Genomic DNA, 20,209 nt, shown 5'->3' with positions numbered 1-20,209 from the left:
ATATTAAACATTTATTACTGTCACAATCTTTTTATCCACAATCACAGCAGGCAAATCTTTCAGGTCAAACACTTTAGTGAGGGACAAGGTCTCCACTTGGCCACCGGCCAACCTGCTCCTACAGTCCATGAGTTTCTGTGGTGGTTCTAAAACACAGCCCTAAATTTTTTCAACGGATTGAGATGGGGGTCTGTCTCTCTCTGCTCTTCTGAGTCTGGGCAGGTTTGTGACACCTTCAACCGACTGAGTAGAGCAGAGGGAGGCTGGGGTGTAAGAGGCAGTGTTTGCAGAAATGTTCACTGAGGAATCAGAGACCCCTAAGGTGTCCCAATGTCCTGAGGCAGCCGTGCTCAGAGGCTGGTGGGTTGGTATTGGAGCCCAGCCCCTGAGCCGCTCCAGCCCAGGCACCAGACGTGCGAGTAAAGCAGCTTCCCTACTCCTGTCTCTGTCCACCAAGTCCCTCCATCCTTGAGATCTTTGAGACCGTGACATCACCGAGCAGAGCCAAGCAGTCCCTACTGCTCCCGTTTGACTTTCTGAGCCACAGAATCCACGAGCGTTCTAAGATGGTCACTATTTTACGCCACTAAGTTTGAGCTGGTTTGTTATGCGGCGAGGGAACGAGAGCCGCTGCCCACGTGATACCACAGAATTTAAATAGTGTTACTTTTCTGCAGAAACGAAAATCCATTCCCTGCTCACACCACTCCTTGAACATTCACAGTAATTATTTCTGATCATCACAATCACTGTTAATCACGATGGCATTTTCCTTGTAAGATAACTATTGTGAAAGACTGTGTTGCTCCTTCCGCTTGACTGGGAGGATGCCAGCCAAGGAACCATGTGCGAGGCTTTCCATTCCAACTTACATCCGGCAGCCTTTTCTATATTTGCAAGTGAATATTCAGCACATAGAAGCACTGACTGTGGATGCAAAGCCTTGCTTGAGCTCCTGATATGGTTACACTGGGTGGGCCGGATTCTTCTGGCTCAGAGATGCCCACCAATGACATGGAAGTGAAGAATATGGATGGTCAATTTTTCTGAAGACCAAGATCCCAGCAGAACATCAAGACAACCCTATATTTTTTAAAAATTTTATTTATTTATCTAACACAAGTTAGATCACAAGTAGGCAGAGAGGCCGGCAGAGGTGGGGGGAAGCAGGCTCCCCACCGAGCAGAGAGCCCAACGCGGGGCTCGATCCCAGGACCCTGAGATCATGACCTGAGCTGAAGGCAGAGGCTCAACCCACTGAGCCACCCAGGTGCCCCAAGACAACCCTGAATTGTCGTCATGGTTCTAACAGCTATGTGGCTCCTTGGGGAAGGGGGTCAAGGTTGGTGGGGGCAAGAGGAGAAACTGAGGCTCACCGATCCCTGGCAAACACAGGAAGCTGGTAGATGGCTGTTGAGTGAATCAAGGTTTCCCTAACTGATTCCCAGCTTCCAAGAGAGCAGTAATGGTGGCGGATGCCAGAGTGGCCTCCTGGTCAACCTCTTTCCTGTGGACCTGCTATTGGATTTTAATGCCCAAAATATCTACTAGATCCCCTAGAATAGGACTGCCTCCCCTCAGGTCCCCTAGGGCAGGCCATGCCCTCTTTTGTCCCCTGCAGAGCCAGGCCAGGTCTGCTCAGAGCACCCCCTCCTGCCAGAGTAAGTTGTATCCAAATTGTATCCCCCTATCCCCTCCAGGACATGGTTGTATCTACTCAGGAGCCCCCCACCCTGGGGCCATGTCCTTTCTGGATCCCTGAGCTTCATAAAACACAGGCGCCATTCATTTTTCAGCTAATTACAAAATTCTAACAAAACAATGTGTGAGCCAAGTCTCAAAAGAACATCTCCAATAGGATGGGTCAGACCGCACAGCCCCGTGCAGACGTTTGGGAAACCTGCCTGGATCTTGCAGATGAGACTGGGCAGAGGTGGTGGGCGGGGGTGGGGGTGGGGGTGGGGTGCTGGGGTGCTCTGGAAGGAAAAAGCTATGGTGGGGATCAGCTACACTAAGGGTTTGGTATCCAAAGACTGAACTTGGAACTTCTTCTGAACAGTCGGCTGTTAGTCAAAGTCACTTGCCTGCGTCTACGTTTCAGGAAATTGCTTAGGAGCATGCAGGTGATGGGCAACACGCTATAATTTTTTATCACCGGAAGTCATGGGAAACAGGCTCCGGTGAGAATTTTCCCCGCAGACCAGCTGGTTTTCAGCAACACGTGGACAATTAGGGCAGAAAATGCTCAATTTTCTCACAGTTTAGGGGCAGCAGCACCCCCTGGTGGCAAACACAGGAAACACCCGCGGTGGCTGTCAAGCCTCTATGAGATACGGGCAGATGCTCTAGGGAACAGAGTGGGTCCCAGGGGAAGCTGGGACCTAACCTCCAGCCCAGATGAAGGAAGGAGCAAGGGTCTCAGGGCCTGGGACTCCTGTCTCTACCCTACAGTGCCCAGTTTCTTGTGTTGGCCTATGGGGAATGTCTATTTTCCCTCCACTGGGCATCTACATAACTTTTTTAAGAAAAAGCACTCTGTTTTCCTTTGGGGAGCTCCCTACACTGAAGTCATATAGTTCTTGAGAGTCAAACCCCTGACTCACGTATCACACATCGTGATTTGTTGAGGGGTGAGCATATAACCCAAATATGTCCAGTGAGAACCAGGCCTGGGCCTTTCTTGCTGTAGCTATTGGGAGGAAAGCATTTTCTTTTCACTGGGGCTGCTCAGTGGTCCATAGCATATCAGCCTAGCATTTGGGTAGGTGGGGGACATCTCTGTCTCTGGTTGTAGGGGAGGCTTCTTGCAAATAAAGTTTCTCTCCATGCAAAAGCAGATTTTGGAGCAGAAACGAGGCAGTCCTGATGAAAAATATTTGAGCAGCTGGATCCAGCAGTACCTGAAGCCACTTGCTCCAGGGCATTTTCAGTTAAGTGAACCAATTAATTTTTTTTTTCTCTTAAGCCAATGGGAATTGGAGGATAATGCTCCCTGCCTGATTTGTACCAGTCCCTAATTTCTCCCTTCCCTCCCGGACAAATGTCCTAATTGCTATTTACACTTGCAAACTCAGAGGCCATGTTAATCAAAACCATCTTTATTATTTAAAGAGCATCCTGTCATCACGGGCACCTAGATGGGGGTCCCCAGATGGCAGAACAATATTTACATGGGGGTCAGGAGGGTGAGGCTCGGGTGTTCCCAGGGCTGAGTGGGCCCGCCACTGTGGAAGAGAGGAGCCTGGAGGGAGGGTATCCTTGGACCTGTGGGCTCAGCCCAAGAAGAAAAACGTCCCATTCCGGGCCCAGGGTGAACCCCACCAGGTGGGGGAGCCACCTAGGTGAACTTGGGCCCTGGAGGCGTGCACATCAAGGAGAAGCCACAGGTCAGAGCTGGGTCACCATGCCGCTGGCTTCGGAGTGAGTCTGGAGAAAGACAACTGGGGGCTTCTGAGGTCTGAGAGGCTTCCCCAGTCCCACGGCTAACCTCCCCTCCCCACAAGCCCTTGGAAATCCATCTGTCCCCTGGCCTGAGCACAGGTTTTCAGAAAACCCCTGCCTCCTCCCCCCTCCCCATTAGAGTCCCAAACACTCCCACCCAATGGCCCCCATCTGGGCCCAACGTTCACCTTTATGGCCTGGAAGATCCACTCCCGGAAGTCACTGACTTTGGTGTAGACACCTGGCTTCTGGGCCAGGGCACAGCCGGTGCCCCAGCTCACGATGCCACACAGCCGCCAACGTGCCGTCCGAGAGATGCTGTCCTCACACACGAAGGGGCCGCCGCTGTCACCCTGGTGGGGGCAGGGGAGGCCTGGCTGGAGGCTAAGAGGGCATCCGGGAGGCCCTCTGGGATGGCCAGGGGCTGTGGTCACAGAGCCCTGTGGCCCAGAGAGAGGGACCCCGGCCACCCACTGCCCGGTGTGTCCATCCCTGGAGTGGCAGGGGCTCGGGGCCACCGCGCACAGTTTCTCACCTGGCAGGCATCAATGCCACCCTCAGGGAAGCCGGCACAGAACATCTTGGGCTTGATCTGGTTCGCGTAGAAGTCGGGGCCATTGCAGACCTCATTGCTGATTATGGGGACTCGGGCCTCCTGGAGTACCCCAGCCTGTTGGCCTGGGGGTGTGCGGGCAAGGCTGGCCGAGGCTGGGGAACAGGCGCGGCCCCCTTCCCTCCTGCTGCGCCCCCCACCCCAGGCTCTTCAGGATTCCAGGGCCCCAGGGCCAAGAAACATTTGCCTTTCCAGCCAGACTGCCTTTCCCCAGCCCACTTGCATCTCCCTCTTGGTGGCTCTGCAGGCAGAAGACAGGACTCACCGTAGTACTGCGTGTTACCCCAGCCGGTCACAGTACAGATCTTGCCGTGCACCAGGGCCTGGCCGGCAGCCGGGAGGCACACAGGCTGGATGTATTCTGTGAAAGACCCCGCGGTTCAGCCCCTGTGGGCCTGCCCTGCCTGGGACAAAGCCTCTGTCCCCAGCCTCAAAGGCCCCGACACACCCTCTCCTCTGCTCTTTTAAAACAATGACATTAGAAGCTGCCTCCCATGAGAGCCCACCAGGTCGATGTCATCCTGCCCCACTTCCTCCAAAATCCTGCCAGTCCAGAGAGTGAAGGGCTAATATTAGCCCATTTCCAGAGGAGGGAGATGAAGCCGAGTCACTTGTCTGAGGTCTCGTAACGAGGCAATGACAGAGCTAGAATTTGAACCCACGTTGGCCTGGTTCCCAAGCTCTGCGTTCTTAACCGTGGCCCACAGGGAGCCCCCACCCCGCCCACCCCCAAGAAGGTGCCTTTGTGAGAAACAGAAGAAGGCCTCCCTATCTTTAGATACTTGACTTCCATCTGCCAGAAGATCATTATACTCGGTACACAGATCTACACCAACAACAGTGAGAATGGTGCCCCTAAGATGTGATGTCCTTGTGCAGTGCACAACCCACACCGTAGATCCTGGCAGCTCTGTCTACGGCCTGCCTGCTTGAGACTTCACAGGCCTATCGTCAGGGCTCTCAGGTATAAAATGGACAGAATAATCGTCTCGCTTAGAGGCTGTGGTGAGAAACCGGTGAAGCCCTTAGCAGCATGCTTGACAAATAGGAAATGCTCATGTAACTATTAATAGTAATAAACAATGACAATAGCAATGACTTCTCATGGTAACTGAGTGCTCACTGTGTGCCGGCATCACTCTAAGCTCTGTACTCATATTACCCTTCCTTTTTAAAGATTTTATTTATTTGAGAGAGAGCAAGAGAGAGAGCCTGAGGGAGGGGAAGGGCAGAAGAAGTAGGCTCCCCTCTCAGTGGGGAGCCTGACATGAGGCTCTATCCCAGGACCCCAGGATCATGACCTGAGCTGAAGGCAGACGCTTAACCGACTGAGCCACCCAGGTGCCCTTCATATTACCCTTTTAATCGTCTCGATATCCCTAGGAAGTCATTTAATGGATCAGGGAAACTGGGGCACAGAAAGGTGAAGCCAAGATCACATGGCTGGCAAGTACCCCAATCTGATCCCAAACATTAGGCTCTTACCCTCTTTGCCGTGTGTCTTCCAGCCAAGTGGCTCCCACCCCACCCCTCCATGCTTCCATGGACCCTTCCCTATGTCACTATTTGCAGCCCTTCCCTCCCTAAAGACAAGAATTTGTTTAATTTTTTTAAAAAAATGTGTATCATCCCCTTTGATGGAAAACCAGGAACACAGACCATTCAAAAGAAAATAACCATGAAAAGAAGTAGAATGCAGGCCACAGAACAGCCCCGGCAGCAAAGCCTGGGGGTTACAAGCATAGACTCCCGCGCCAGGTGGCCTCGACCCAAATCTTTGCCATTTTCCAGCTGCAGGACTTCAGAGCCACTCTGCGTGGGGACCTTCCCCCGTGTGGGAAAACAGGGTCCTACCAGGATCTGCCCTCCTAGGGCTGCTGTCGGAGCTAAATGCACACAGGCTGGGGACATGCTGAGAATAGGACCAGGCACACAGGAGGTTGAGCTGTGAGTGTTGACACTACGACATCATCACCAGGATAGTATTTTATGGTACTTTTTCGTTATTACTATACTATTGCCTGCTAAAAGCTCATCTACACCCTCTTTGATGACTTCGTCAGCACTGTTTTTATGAATATTGTTGTCACCCTGCGGCCTGCAGAGAGTACAGGCTCTCAATCCACCGGCATGCGGTGGAGAAACACTAAGGACAGCCGAGCCCCCAAGGGAGTCTTTCTCCATGAGAGCAGGGAAAACACTCCGGAAAACTGCAGAGGGAATAACTTCTGATTCCCTCTCGGGTTCGTTAACAGCTGTTAAAAGTTTTCTTCATTGCACTTCACTGTATTTTTTGGTAACAGTTTTTCTGAGACGGAATTCACACAACACACAGTTCACCCCCTTCGAGCAGACAAGTCAGTGGGTTTTAAGGGGTCCACGGAGAGTTTAGTTGTGTGCCTGGCCATAGGAAGGTGCCACCATCACCACCAATGATTTGAGGAGGTTTGGATCACCCCCAAAAAGAAAGCCTGTCTTCTCTGCTTGTCAACTCCCAATCTCCCTGTCCCCATCCTCCTCCCCACCTCACACCACCCCTACTCCCTGGCAACCACCTTCTCTCTCCCCCGTTCTGCCTCTTCTGGACATTTCCTGTAAATGGAATCACCCAGTGGCCTCTTGTGTCTGACTTCTTTGGTTTAGCACAATGCTTTCAAAGTTGATCTGTTGTGTCACGCGTCAATGCCCCATCGTTCCCTCTTAAGGCCGAATATTACTCTATGCTAGAGATCTACCTCATTTAGTCTCTCCCTGTGTCCAATAAACATCTGGGCTGCTTCCGTCTTTTGACTGTCGCGGACAGAGCTGCCACGAACACCGGGGTCTAAGATCTTACACGCACCCGTGTTTTCCTTTCCTCTGGGCATGTAGCCCCAGGCGAATCCGCTGCAGCAAATGGTAACTCCGTGTTCCAATCCCCTCGAGATCGGTTTCCTGATCACCGTGGATTCCTATGACTCGGTCCTCTGTCCTTCCTGCCTCTGGAGTCCCCAGGCCCAGGCGCATCCCCAGACTTACCCGTGAGGGGCAGGGGGCTGGACAGGTGGACCAGGGCGATGTCATTGCTGTTTTCCTCACTGTTGGGGTCTCGAAAGGGGAGGTAGGCCCCGTGGTAGATGACTGCCTGCACCCCCAGCTGCAGGCCATGGGGGGAGGCCTGGGCCACGGCGCCGGCAAACACTCGCCACCGAGATAGGACCCGGTTCCGCCTACCAGGGAATAGGAGAGGAGGGAGGCAGCTTCCCCTGGACGCAACCTCTCCCACCTCGCCTCTCCCCTGCCTCTCCCGCTTGGGGCTGTGCAGGACACTCACTCAGGGAAACAGTGGGCAGCTGTCAGCACCCAGTCCCCAGAGAGCAGGGACCCTCCGCAGAGGTGTGCCCCATCGTAACGAAGACTGACTTGCCATGGCCACTTGCCCAGGCTGGTATCTTGGCCTCCCACGATGCGATCCACAGGCAGCTTCCTTCGGCCACAGTCTGCGGGAGAAGCAGAATCAGGGGCCGTGGGAGGGTCTGAGCCTAGAAACTTCAGGACATAGCCCCATCCCTGGGGACCTATAGGAACATGGCCCTGCTTTGGGGGACTGAGGGGACACGGACCTGCCACCCTGGGAGAGTCCGAGGACACAGCTCCATCCTCATCGGATCTAAGAAGATATGGCCAGTGGGAAGGGGGAGGGTGTCTGATGGGATGAGACCCTGACCTGAGGAGTCTGCGGGAACATGGGCCCAACCTAGGAGAGTGAGGAGGCATAATTCCATCCCTGGGACCCTACGGGGACATGGCCACGCCACCTAGGGGTGTCTGAGAGGACACACACAGCTCCACGCTTGTGGGATAAGAGTGTATATTTGGGGGGACAGTGTCCGGTGGGACATGGCTCTGGCCTGGGGGGGTCTCAGGGAGAGGGTTCTGAGTTTCAGGGTCTCACCTTGGCAGACGGTAGCTAGGAAACGGCCCCTGGGACAGTCACTGTGACAGAAGGATCCAGGCAGGGGCAGAAACAAAAGGGGGGGCCAGTTAAGACAGGAGAAAGGGTCCCAAGGGTGGGTGGGATGGGCGTCCCAGCCCGTGGCCCTCCTCACCACACAGAGATGACCTCGAGCAGCCTCCGGGCCAGCGGCAGCCTCCCCTCGTCCACGCAGAAGAAGCCTGACGTGCTATTGGCGCCCGCGGTCCGCACATCCAGTTCCGAGTGGCTCAGGGCCCTGGGCAGGCAGGGGTCAGGCCTGCTCCTCCCGCCCCGCCCCACCCGGCCCAGCCGCCCTCGGGACTGCCCGGTACCTAAGGAAGCCCATCTCCTCGCAGCCCAGGCCTGCCACCCTGGCGTTGGAGCGCGAGGAGCACAGCAGCCGCCACGTGCCCTCCGTGTCGTCGAACACCATGAGTCGGGCGTCGGCCGGGCTGACCTGCACTGCAGGGCGACAGGACGGCAGCCTGGGTCACCTCCCCGCCGCGCTGCCCCCCACCCAGCCCGGCCCCACGGAGCTCCAGGTCAGAGTCCCCACAGGGGCCGATAGGAGCCTGGGGCGCACCTGCGGGCGGGAACCCCAAGTCCTGCCTGTCACCTCCTGCTAACTAGAATGGCTGCGCATGCACAGCACACCTGACCCTTAGCTCGGACATCAGACATCCGGGAGGAGGGAAGCGGTTTCAACCACACTGCCAAGAGCATGGCGTTTGAGGCTAGAGCTGCTGGGGGCATTCTTTACCCCCATGTGGGGAAAAACAAGCCAACGTGGAGGAAAGCCAGGGGATGTCTACCCCTCGATGGTGGGAGACCCAAGAGACCCCCAGAATGGTTGGATAAGTAAGTGAATTGTTTCCCTTGTTATTTAACCAGTTTTCTCCTTTTGTCTTATGCAGCCAAAGACCCTTGACTAACACCTCAAAAGGCCAAAATTCTTAGATACCTAGTCTTTCATTTTTTAATCTTTTTTTAATTTCTTGGTAGATACCTAGTCTTTAAAAAAGAGGAAAAAAGGGAAAGAAAAGCTATCTTTTCTGCAGGACTTGTCCGAGCCTTGAATATTCTAAAGTGCAATTTTCCAAGCTGAGCATGAGGTATTCGTTCATTCACTGGCTCACTCGTTCATTCATTCACGGGGTAATAAGCGTTCACTAGACGTATACCCCATACCCAGCCCTGCGGGTGGGTGATGCTGGAGGCACAAAGATGACCAAGACAGCCCTGGACTGTGCGCTCACCAAGCCAAAGTCTAGGACTGGGGGAGACAGACAGCAATAAACAAAAGTCACTCAGCCACACACATCATCGCAAACTTTGAGAAGAGGTGGGGTGCGGATACAGGAAGGCTGGAGAGCACTGAGGGCTTCCTTGCATCTGGGGCTGGTTGTGTTGAAAACTGCCGGTCCTCTTAGCTTGTCCCAGACTGTTCCCCATGCGTGGCCAGAGGACCGTCTCTTGTACCTAAGCCAGGTCAGTCCTCAGGTGTATTTATTTATATCTACTACACCTGCTGGGCGAGGCTCTATTTTGGGCAGTGAAACAAACTGTCACGGCATAAACAAATCAGACAAAATCCCTGCTCGGGGGAACTCCAGGACGGGTCGGTGAGATAGGTAAGAAAAAGTACAAGCAAGCAAAATAGACCCTGCGTGTCACAAAATGAGGGGCTGGGGAGACAAAGCCAGCTTGACTGAGGCAGGGGCATCCTGGTGTGCGGGGAGAGCTTGCCGTTTTCCACAGGCGGGCAGGGAAAGCTTCACGGAGAAGCTGGGGTGCGAACATAGATCTGAAGGAGGGGGGCGAGTCGCGAAGGTAGGTGAGGGAACAGAGAACTAGGCCATAGGAACTGCAAGTGCAGAGATCCCAAGGCTGGTGTGGGCAGGGCAGGGCGGGGGTGGGGGAGGCACTGCTAGGAGGGTAGAGGGGAGGGAGGGAGCGAGGGGCAGATGAGCTGGGAGGCAGGCCAGGCTCATGGGAGGACTTTGCTTCTCCGGAGGAGGGGGCGGGGGAGGCGCAGGCCCGGGAGGCTCTGAGCCAGCAGCCCCCTGACCTGACTCAGGTTCCCCTGTGAACCTGCTCTTAGGTGTGAGCCAGGGGCAGACTGCGGGGGTCGCCCCGGGAGCAGGAAGGGGGTTGCTGCTGCAGAGTCTAGGCAGGGGAGGATGGAGGCCCAGCAAGGGCAAGGTCCATGGGGAGAAGCATGGAGATTCTGGAGAGATTTTGTGGGTGGAGCTGATGGGGTTTGCTGACAGACTGTGAAGGAAAAAGAGGGGTCAAGGACAACTCCAAGGCATCTGGCCTGGGCCCTAGAAGGATGCAGCTGCCCTTGGCCAGGATGGGGGAGGGGCAGAGGGAGCAGGTCTGGGGAAAGGCCAGCTGGAACCCCCTCGGTCCTATTCTCCTGAGCCTCGTGCACTGCTGGCGCCCGGATAGCACATTCTAGGAAACCAGATCTAGGGCAAACTCAATTTGGCCTCATCCGAGCTGAGGGGATCTGGACAAGGGAGGCAGAAGTTCCAGATGCAGTTCTAGAGAACCCTGTCTGCTGAGAACCTGCCATGTGCCCAGTATTATGCCTCACATCCTCCCTACCCACCAACAGCAGGACCTCGCCACACCACTCCAAGGCCACAAAGATCATCCCCCTTCTGATCAGAGGAGGAAAATGAAGCTTGGAGAGGTGGGGCGCCTTGCCCAGTATCACCAAGCGAGTGAGCAGCAGAGGACTTGCATTCAGGTCTGCGTGACTCCAAACCCCAAGTTCTGGATTTGTGCCCGAACAGCCTCTCTCCAGTGACTTCCTTACCCACAGCAGTCACTGATCACTTCCCGGCTGCCTCGTTGCAGTCTCGGCCCCCTGCTCTGGGGTTGGGGATTGGCGATGCCAGCGCCTCTGCTAGATGGCACCTCCCACCCCTAAGGCTTGAGTTTGAAACACCAGCTGGGGGTGAAAAGCTTCCAAGTGTTCCAAATAGGGTAAGGTTTTAGGAAAGAAAAGGATCACTTTATGGATATCCGTGGGGGGAGCCAAAGGGAGGGAATGTCAAAGGCCCCCTCCGATTATTTTAAAAGCCACGTTCTGTACCACTGTTTCTCACTTTCCCACTCTTTATTCTTGTTGGTATTATTTGCAAAAAAAAAAAAAAAAAAAAAAAAAATGTGTTCTTGGTCATCTGGTTTTGCTTACTGAATTATCTGATATATTTAGAGGTGTGAAAATCCCAGGAAAATGAGGTGGGGATATAGTTTGGGGGTTGTTTTCCTTTATTTGTTTTGTAATTTCCCATCATTTTTGGAAAACCTAAGTACAACTGGAGGGTAGGAGTGCTGGCCTTGGCGGGAGCAAGGTCTGAAACATAGCCTCGTTACTTTCCAGCTGGAAGCCAAGGACAAGTTAGTTCAGCTCCGTGACTTGTCATGTTCTCAAAGACCTCCTGAGCAACCCTATGGGCAGGACACCTTCTGGGGTGGCAAACCCAGGGCCCCCGTCCTCCTGAAATGCCCCAGAAGTCAAGTGTGGGGAGAATTTTACACTGGGTAACAGGCATGGCCGCAGGGTTGCGGGAGCATGGGGCCTGGGGGTGCGGGAAGGCCTCTCTCAGGAAAGTTAAAGCAGGGTGAGACCTAAAAGCCACATTTACCAAATGGCTCAGAGCCAAGCACTGTATCATCTCTCCTTATCCCCCCTGTCCCCCGTGGCTTATAGCTAAGGAGGTTGGGACTCAGGGCAGGACTGGCCTGAGGCCCCAGAGCTCAGCAGAACCTCGAAACTGCTTCTAGGTGTGAGCAGGCAAGAGGTGGTAAGCCAAGACCGTGGGGGCCAGGAGGGTCCTTAGAGGGCATGAGAACGGCCCATAGGCTGGACCCTGGAGAGTGCCAGGTGCACGTGTGAGGTGAAGGCCGAAGAGGGGTCTGCCCCCGGGGAGCCCGGAGCCTGCAGGGGCCTGAGACTTTAACCCAGTGTCCGTGGGGAGCTACGGAGCATTTTCTGGGCTGTGATCCCTCTGGCCTGCTGCTTCTTCAATGTGTGGTCTTGGGCGAGTCAGTTCCCTTCACTGGGACTCAGCGAACCCCATCTGCGAAAGGGGGGCGATGATGATGGGTCCAAGGTTACAGCGTGGGTGCAGCAGATGGTAGCTGTCGCTATAGTGAGTCACTTGGCTGTTTCTCGAGAAACAGCAGAGTGTAGTAATTCTGCATAGACAGATCGAGGCCTGGGTTCAGATCCCAGAGCTGCCGTTTCCTAGCTCTGAGACCTGTGGCAAGTCGCCGGGCCTCGGTCTCCCCATATTAAAATAGGCTTTTGTGAAGGTTAATGAATTGAAACCATAAAGCCCCAAGGCCTACGCCTGGCCCCTGTGAGGGGTCGCTAAGTGCTGGGACGGTGACCAGAGCTGATGTAGGCTTTCCCTGTCCGGATTTTCATTTCTCCTCTTAGCATGATCTGAGTCCTTTAGGGAATTAGATGAGGCTCCTGGGAGTGAAAAATATATCCCATCACCCAACTTCCCCTTTCTTCCTGCTGAGCTGGGCCATGGAACTGCAGCTGGGGGCTGGCACCCAGGAAAATTCATCCATTCATTCCCCATTTAGTTTCCACATCTATTATTAGTGTGGCCGTTCATTCTCAGCTGCCTGCAGACACAGCTCTGCTGGGCCTGTCTGAGAGCTAGCTATTCCTGGCCTCATCATCTCCCAGCTGTGTGTCCTCTCTGGTCTCACTTTCCACATCTGCAAATGGGGATCATAGCAGTAGCACCCTACCCCCACCCCCGGAGAATGAGGAAGGGGTCGCCAAAGTCATACAGCACTTCCCAAACGGGCTCTGACCCTGCCTCGTTGTAAAGAAACACATTTTTATATTTTACAATGTAGCCCCGAACTTGTGCTTTCTGGAGCAAATCACTGCATTGCTCTGAGCCTCAGTTTTCCCCCGCTGTCAAATGGAGAGAACAACAGCACAGCTCTCATGGAACCGAAAGGAAAGGTTAACAAAACTTTTCCGAGCTGAGAGAGATGCGTGGCCGTCTTTTCTAATCTAATCTTCTTCATGCTTCTCATTTTTTTTATTTTTTAAAAGATCTTATTTATTTATTTGAGAGAGGATGAGAGAGAGCACAAGCAGGGGGAGCAGCAGAGGGAGAGGGAGAGGCAGGCTCCCCGCTGAGCAAGGAGCCCATGCGGGACTGGATCCCGGGACCCTAGATCATGACCTGAGCGGAAGGCAGACACTTAACGGATTGAGCCACCCAGGCGCCCCTCTCCTTCATGCTTTTTAAGTGTGGTTTCCAACTCCCTAATTGGATTGCATGAGGCACTAACGGGTAACGCATTTAGAGTCTGGAAAGCAGGAGACAAGGTGGAGTGCTTAGAACGCCCCTGGTCTAGAGCACGTGCTCAGTATCAGCGCTATCAACATCTCTGCGCATGCTCACACAAGTCACTCAGAAATCTTTCCTTGAGCACCCACCAGGTTTCCTCCAGGGATCCCCAGAGGGTCCCAGCCTGCTTTACTCACCTGGATACAGCGGCTCTTGATCACTCTTGAGTAGAAAGGTCACTGCAGAGAAGACAGAGGTGAGGGCAGGCTGGCAGGGGGCTGCAGGGGGGGTGGGTAGGGGAGGGGAGAGGCGCAGGGGCCACTCTCACCAATGGCCCAGGACGCTGCCCCGATGCCTGTCAGGAGCAGCAGGGTCCCCGCAGTGAGAGCTGCCACCTTGGGTCCGGAACAGCATGGCACCGTCCGGCCACCTGCAACAGACACCACGCCCAGGCGGTTGCCAGGTCTGTCCTCCTCTCGGCAGGGCTTGGGCACGGGGCCAGCTCTGCCCTGGCCCCCTGGGGCTAACAGGACGCTGGATCCTGCCACGACCTGCCCTGGGCCAGGTTTCTCAGGACCCGCCCTCCCCTACAGTGTGGCTGACCAGGTGTCCCCAGCGTTCCGCTGGGAAGGGGTGTGGCCGGGAGAGCTGCCACCCGCTCCACCCTCCCCGTGGCACTCCTGGCACTGCGGACTCTCCCTCGCCAGTGAGGCTGCACTTTGCTATCTCCTTCTTTTCTTGAGCCTGTCACTTCTGCTCCCTCTCTCAGAGGTCTTGGAGCCTCTGGGGGGCAGCAAGCCCTAACCTCCGCTCTCTTGCCATCTCACTTCCCTGCTGTTTGGCACGTCCTCACGGCTCCATCCTTCTCTGCTGTCCCAGTCCCTCTCTCCCTGAGCATTCCCCACAAACCAGCCCTCTCCCACAGTACCCAGCTCTGAAGTCAAAAATGCCCCTGGAAGTTAAGAACCTAAGTTTGAAAAGTTACTGGCCTCACTCAATAAATAGTGGTCTTAGCCCTCCCAACCCAGGACCTTGGGCGGGTGACCTCACAGCACTGAACCTCAGCTTTCTTGTCTGTTTAATGGGCATCCACCTAGCACTCACCTCTAAAAATAATACTTTAAAGTTCTCATAATCATAGTAGCCAAACTCTTATCACAGGCTCACGCTCCCCAAGCACTGTCCTCGTTTTGGGGGAGGATTCCCATTTGTCAGACAGGGAACATTAAGGCTCAGGGAAGTGGAGTGAGATGTGCGTGGGACTCAGTCAGCAGGAGGCAGTGGCGAGTCCTGGAACCCTGGGAGCATGGGGTGCTGGAGTCCAAGCCTATAAGCAAGAAGCCATGCTCCCCTCCCCACGCCATAATGCCTGCCCGAGAGCAAGTTGTCAAGAAATGCTTTTACATCATTGGAGCTGTGTGCTCCTGGGCAATACCTTTCACTTTTCTGGGCTTCCTTGGTGAAAAGGAGCTTTGTTCACTCCTTGTCCCACTCTGGCACTGTTCTAGGCTCAGGAGACACACCCCAAGACAGATGAGAGGCTGGTTCTCATGGGGCCCACATTCTCATTCGTGTGAGATTGAGGGGAAAACATAAGCAAGTAAACAACTTGATCGCTCCCAGATGGTGGCAAAGTCTATGAAAAAAGTAATGCAGGTCAGGGCAGCAGGTGGCTTCTGTGGGGTGCTAAGAGGAGGCTCCCCCAAGAAGTGACCTTTGAGCTGAGACCTGAAGGCTGAAACTAGCCACGCAAAGATCCCAAGGAAGAGCCCCGTGGGCAAAGGGAACAGCATAGGCATTCTTGAGGCAAGAATAAGCATGATCTGTTCCAGAGAGAGATTCCAGATAGGGGCAGGATGGCATGAGTTCAGGGAAGGCGGGGACCTAGGCTGAGAGCAGCTGGGTAGGCCGTGTGGCCTGAGGGGAAAGGGGTTTTTATTCCTAGAGCAACAGGGGCCGTGGGGATTAAAAGCTAACCCCTTCACTAGGGATTGTGGGAAGGCCAAAGAGGAAGGGCTCCCAAGAGTCTACAGCTGGGCCCTGGGTGTCCCTAGCCTCTGCAGGACATCCCCAGGGAGGCAGGAGTCCCAGGTCCTTGACCTGTATCTCGGTCCTACAGCTGGTGGGCACAGGGCCAGACCAGCACCCAGAATGGAGCAGGGCAAAATCTGGAATCTTCCTGGGGTGGCCATTGTCCGGGTGTCTTAAGAATTTGAGAACGCTGCAGTTCCCAACAAGGTGAGAGAAAACAAATACACCCTCCTTCCATAGAAGAGGCCACAGGGGGCCAGGTCAACCCTGGCCTCCCGCCCACCTGCCAGCTCTGTCCCCAGCCATCTTCCTGGTTCCGGTGGGAGGTCCTGGCTCCTGCAGCCATTAGGCTGGTCCTGGTCTCTTTGTTTTCAGGGGTGCCCGTCAGAGCTCTGGGCCACTCCGAGCCCAGCCCAGAGGCTTTGGTGCATCTGCTGGGATGGCGAGCATTGCCACTCCAGGAGAAAGACCTCATTCCACACCCTCTGAGTCAGGGGGCTTTGGGCAGCCCTCAAGCAGGTGTCCCGGATAGGACAGCAAGTGTCCCCACTCTGGGTCCTCCAAGTGCGAGGGTGTCCCCACCTTAGATCTCCAGCCCCCACCATCTGGCTGCTAAACCCTCACAGGCGACATCTTGGGCTCCTTGTCCCTGAAGTTCCGCTCAGTCAACAGCTCATGTCTCAGCCCTCAGTGTCCCCAACTCCGACTTCCCGAATGAAAGTCTTTCCTTTGGCCTCTGGGACACCGCATGCGTCCGGTTTTCCTTCCACTTCTCCAACCCTCTTACTCCCTCTCCTGACCCTCCTCCAACTCCCTGAAACCTTGAGTTCATAGGATGGGACGTGGCTTCCTCCCCCTCATTCCCCCTGGCTCCCAGGTCTGACTTACACACCTCCACAGCCTCAATTTCCCTTTTCTGTCCTGCAGTTTCGTAGATGCCTCCCCCTGGGACCCTCTGGGTCCTTCACATCCCCCAGGTCTCATACTGGCCTCAACATCCCCCTGAGTCCCCAGGTCCCGTCTCAGAGGCCCTCATCCTCAGGACTGTCCCTCTTCTGCAGGACACCTCCTGCCCACACAGCTTGCCCTCCCCGAAGCCCACAGGTCTCCTGAGCAGCTCCTGTCAACCCTCTCCTTCCCTGTACCCAGCCCCACCCAAGCCCTGGGCTCAGCCTCCCCTCTGGTCAGCCTCCACAGGGAAGCCTGACGATCGTCCTAAGCACCAAATCCGCTCTGCCCCTTCTTTACCTCGAAGCCTCCAGGACTCCCCAGTGTCCCCAAGACAGAGTCTAAGACCCTCAGCCCTGTGATGCCAGCCTATCTAGGATGTAAGCATGGCTGTTAGAGGTTTGGGAGTCAGAACCTATGTTTCCCCAAATTCCCAGACAACCTTATGGGTCATTATCAGGCCCCTGACAGAGCTCCCAACAAGCAACCAAACCCACAGAACTTTTAAAAATACAAGCCAGAATAAGAGCAACAAAGAATGACTACCAGCGCCATCTTGTGGAGGCACCTGGCACTGCCGGCGCCTCAGCGGGCCCTTCACCAGCAACAGTCCCGAGGGACCGGCTCACTCCCCTCATCACTTTCCCCAGCTCCACTTCCCACATGGCCTCCAGAAATACCTGAATTCTCCATGTGCCCCTGCACACCTGGCAGCTGGCTGCCCTTCCCTTTGCTGGGCGCCCCCTACCTAGTCCCAACTCACCCTGGGTGTCAACCTCCTCCAATTCTAAGTCCCCAGGGAGCGCCAAGAACCTTGTCTCCAAGTGAACACAACCGGCTTGCAGCCCCGCATAGCCCTGTCCTGCACCTTCCTTCCAGCCTCACAGCAGGTGTTAATAAGGAAGGTGTCATTACCGCCATCCCCGGCGTGCAGATGAGGAAAGGAGACCCAGAGAGGCACAGCCAACCTACCCAGGGTCACCCAGCAAGTAAGCAGAGCACCAGAACCTTTGCACGTCTGGGTCCAGGTTTGATCACCGGCTCCAGCCCTGACAGCAGGACGCAGCCACGGGGCCAGGCCAAGCTGCCTGGAAAATGCACCAGAGCCCACTCGCCTCAGTTCTCTCTGTCCCCAGACCATCTCTGGCCATCCTTCAGGGCATGATGTGCTTTTCTTCCTGGTTCATTCTTGCAGTGGCCGGGGCCGGGGTCCTGCAGACTCCCTTCAGCCAGCTCCAGGAGGAAAATTATCCCGAAGGGTCTAGGCTCTGCCAGCCACCTGCTCACCAAGGGCACAGTGGCCCCCCTCCTGAAACACTGGGAGCCTGGGTTTGCTCTGGGCCCTAGCTGTGTGGTCTGGGACTTGATTTGCTAACTGCTAGAGCCCAGGAGGCCAGTGATCCACACGGCTCATTTCAGCCAACACAACGAGCACTCCCGGCCTCTCATGCCCTTGAAACCTTCACATCACCCTGGTGGGGTACAGTCACCCCAGATCCATTTTCCAGATGAACACTGAGACCCAGAGAGGGTAAGCCCCTCCAGCTGGCTCCCCAGGGAGGTGGAGGTTGAGAGGGAGACAAGCTGTTTGGAGTCTGCCAAGCGCCCCTCAGGGCCAGCCACCCAGGCAGCCGCTCTGCTCCCATCATTCCTGGAGTCTCTCCTCTCCATCCATCCCAGCTGAGTTCAAAGTCCTCCCTCTGCTCTTTTGCCCACAATGCTAAGAGGTGGGAGGAATGTCTGGAATTGGTGGGGGTCTTGGGTCCCTGGGACACAGGCTGGCTGGCCTCAGTCATGATCATGACAGCTCTGGTTCATGGCCTGTGTCTCACGCTCTAAGCCCCACGCCGGTGCCTTAGTGTGGATTCCATGCTCCCAGCAAGCCCTGTGGGTCGCTAGGCAGGTAGCCTTAGGATCCATGCATGACCCAGGGTGTGGGGGAAATGGAGCCCAGGGAAATGACATCACTTGTGCAAGAGCACACAGCTAAAAAGTGGCGGAAGCAGATTTGAATACAGGCCTGTGTGTTCATCTCCAGAGTCTGTGTCCATAACCATGATAGCTGGTCTTCCCACCTTAGTTTTAGCCCCAATCGGGTACAGGTCCGGGGTTAGCTAAGACATCACTGGGGTGTGAGGGGAAACTGAGGCAAGGAGCCAGGAAGTTCGTATGGTGTAGGCAGGAAGGCAGGTGGTGGCACAGCCCCACAGAAAATTTGGTTAATAGTTAATCGGGTGGAGGAGACTTCAGAAGGGGGTGGGGATGCGCTCGGGAGGGGCGCCAGAGAGAGGGGGGCTCTGAGAGGGCAGAGGGTTAGGAACAGAGCACAGAGGGAGGGGCGCCAGGCTGAGCCAAAGTTGGGACTCAAGGAAAAGGGGACTCACCCTCCTTCTCCGCCATGTCACGGACTCTTGTTAATGATTCCCCGGCTGACCTCCCGGGCCGGGGTGGGACCTGTGGGGAGATGAACAGAGAGGCAGGGCCTGGGGGAGCCGAGCCCAGCCCCGGTGCCCCCAGTCCCAGGCGCCCATCCAGGGAGGCTGGACGGACTGGGCCCTGGCCAGAGCACGCCGTGATCACGGACGCAGATCAGGCTGGGTTCAAGGATGGGGTCAGTGTCTGACCAGCAGCCAGGGGACTCCTGGATTTGCAGGGGTGGGGGCCCCTTGCCTGGGCCTGGGGGAGGAGGAGACCGAGGGTCTGAACTCCCAGCTCTGAGGAAGCAGAGACAGCTGGGGGCCTGAACTCCTGGGTCCTGGGGAAAGAAGGATTTGGGGGCTCAGAACAACTGGGTATGTGGGAGGAGGGGCATAGGGGCCCAGACTCCTGAGTCTGAGGGAAGAGGAGACCCAGGACCCAATCTCAGAGTCTGAGCAGGAGGCAGGTGGAGCTCCGAGGTCCTTGGAGAGACGTCTGAGAGCCCACTCTTGGGGTCCCCAGGTACCCCGCTATTGGGAAGTGGGCATTAGGTTGTGTGGGGACGAGGGCACCCGTACCTTGGGCCTGGAACTGAGGGCCCTGGTCCTTACCCTGGGGTCCGGCAGGTGGGGCCGCAGCTGAGAGATGGTGCCCTCTTCGGGTCAGTCTCCGGGCCTGGGCAGGAGCATGGTGGCCCACGGCAGCGGTGGCCCGGAGGCAGAGGCAGCGGCGTGGGGCCTGCTAGGCCTGGCTGCCTCACCTGAGGAGGAGGGGGCCGGGCGGGAGGCGGGGGAAGGGGCGGGGAGGGGCAGGGCAAAGGGATTGGCAGCGCTGGAGGCCACCTGGCAGGCGGGGCAGGGTTTGCAAGGGCTGGACCTGGCTGGGCCCGCAACCTCATCGCCTCCCTCCTGCCTGGAGGGGGCCCAGGTGTGCCACTCTTAGGGGAGGTGGGAGCTGGGACAGGTTTGGCCTGAAGGCAGGGGCTTTGGGCAGACAAAGCAGGCTGGGAGGGGTGGGGGGGCGGGGTGCTTACAAGGACTGAAGTGTGGGCCTTTGAATTGGAGGGAACCAGATAGGGGGCCCCAGCTGCCCCAGCCCACCCCACTCCTGCCACTTCTCCTGCCTCCGGCCCAGCCCCTGCCTTACCCCTGCCTTATGCATATTGGTCCCAGCATATGGGCCCCAGCTCAAGCCTAGCTCCCTCCCTAGCCACCCCTGCCCCTTCTAGCTCGCCACCCCCATCCCCAAGCTGAACTCAGGCCTACCACTGCTCCCTGCCATTTCCTGTCCCCATGTCCAGCTCCTGAACAAGGCCATCCTGGTCCCTGCCCCAGCCCTGGCCCCAGACCCCTCCCTCCCCCAACTTCGCCCCAGCCCCAGCCCCCTCCCCCCAGCTGCTTTCCTACTAGTCACGGGGGCTGGTTTGCTTTGGCAGCCTCTCTGCTGCCTGCAGCCGTGACCTCT

The 20,209-nt window shown here is 56.0% G+C and overlaps 1 protein-coding gene across 2 annotated transcripts; it reads right to left on the bottom strand.

Moving 5' to 3' along the window:
- Positions 1–3,082: 3,082 nt before the first annotated feature.
- Positions 3,083–19,533, bottom strand: HPN (hepsin). 2 transcript variants are annotated; one of them, XM_047709586.1, is made up of 13 exons: positions 19,357–19,533; positions 18,712–18,781; positions 13,677–13,778; positions 13,546–13,587; positions 8,342–8,471; positions 8,143–8,265; positions 7,989–8,029; positions 7,368–7,533; positions 7,073–7,263; positions 4,320–4,415; positions 3,977–4,119; positions 3,630–3,794; positions 3,083–3,440 (listed from the first exon to the last, which is right to left on the bottom strand). In XM_047709586.1, exons 2-13 carry the CDS (start codon positions 18,725–18,727, stop codon positions 3,399–3,401), a joined length of 1,257 nt encoding a protein of 418 aa, XP_047565542.1. In that variant the 5' UTR covers positions 18,728–18,781; positions 19,357–19,533; the 3' UTR covers positions 3,083–3,398. The 2 variants fall into 2 exon arrangements, with proteins under 2 accessions (XP_047565542.1, XP_047565543.1); XM_047709587.1 differs by having other exon boundaries at positions 3,083–3,426; positions 19,357–19,526.
- Between the last annotated feature and the right edge of the window lie 676 nt (positions 19,534–20,209).

Source organism: Lutra lutra, chromosome 17 (assembly GCF_902655055.1).
Source record: "Lutra lutra chromosome 17, mLutLut1.2, whole genome shotgun sequence".
NCBI lineage: Eukaryota > Metazoa > Chordata > Mammalia > Carnivora > Mustelidae > Lutra > Lutra lutra.
This window is presented reverse-complemented; position numbering and strand designations above follow the sequence as displayed.

Excerpts from the sequence above, each read along its gene's own strand:
- HPN (XM_047709586.1), bottom strand. Across the intron at positions 8,472-13,545 it reads TCAAGAGCCGCTGTATCCAG|TGCAGGTCAGCCCGGCCGAC; the intron begins GTGAGTAAAGCA and ends GTCGCCCTGCAG. Across the intron at positions 8,030-8,142 it reads CTCGAGGTCATCTCTGTGTG|TGACTGTCCCAGGGGCCGTT; the intron begins GTGAGGAGGGCC and ends CTTCTGTCACAG.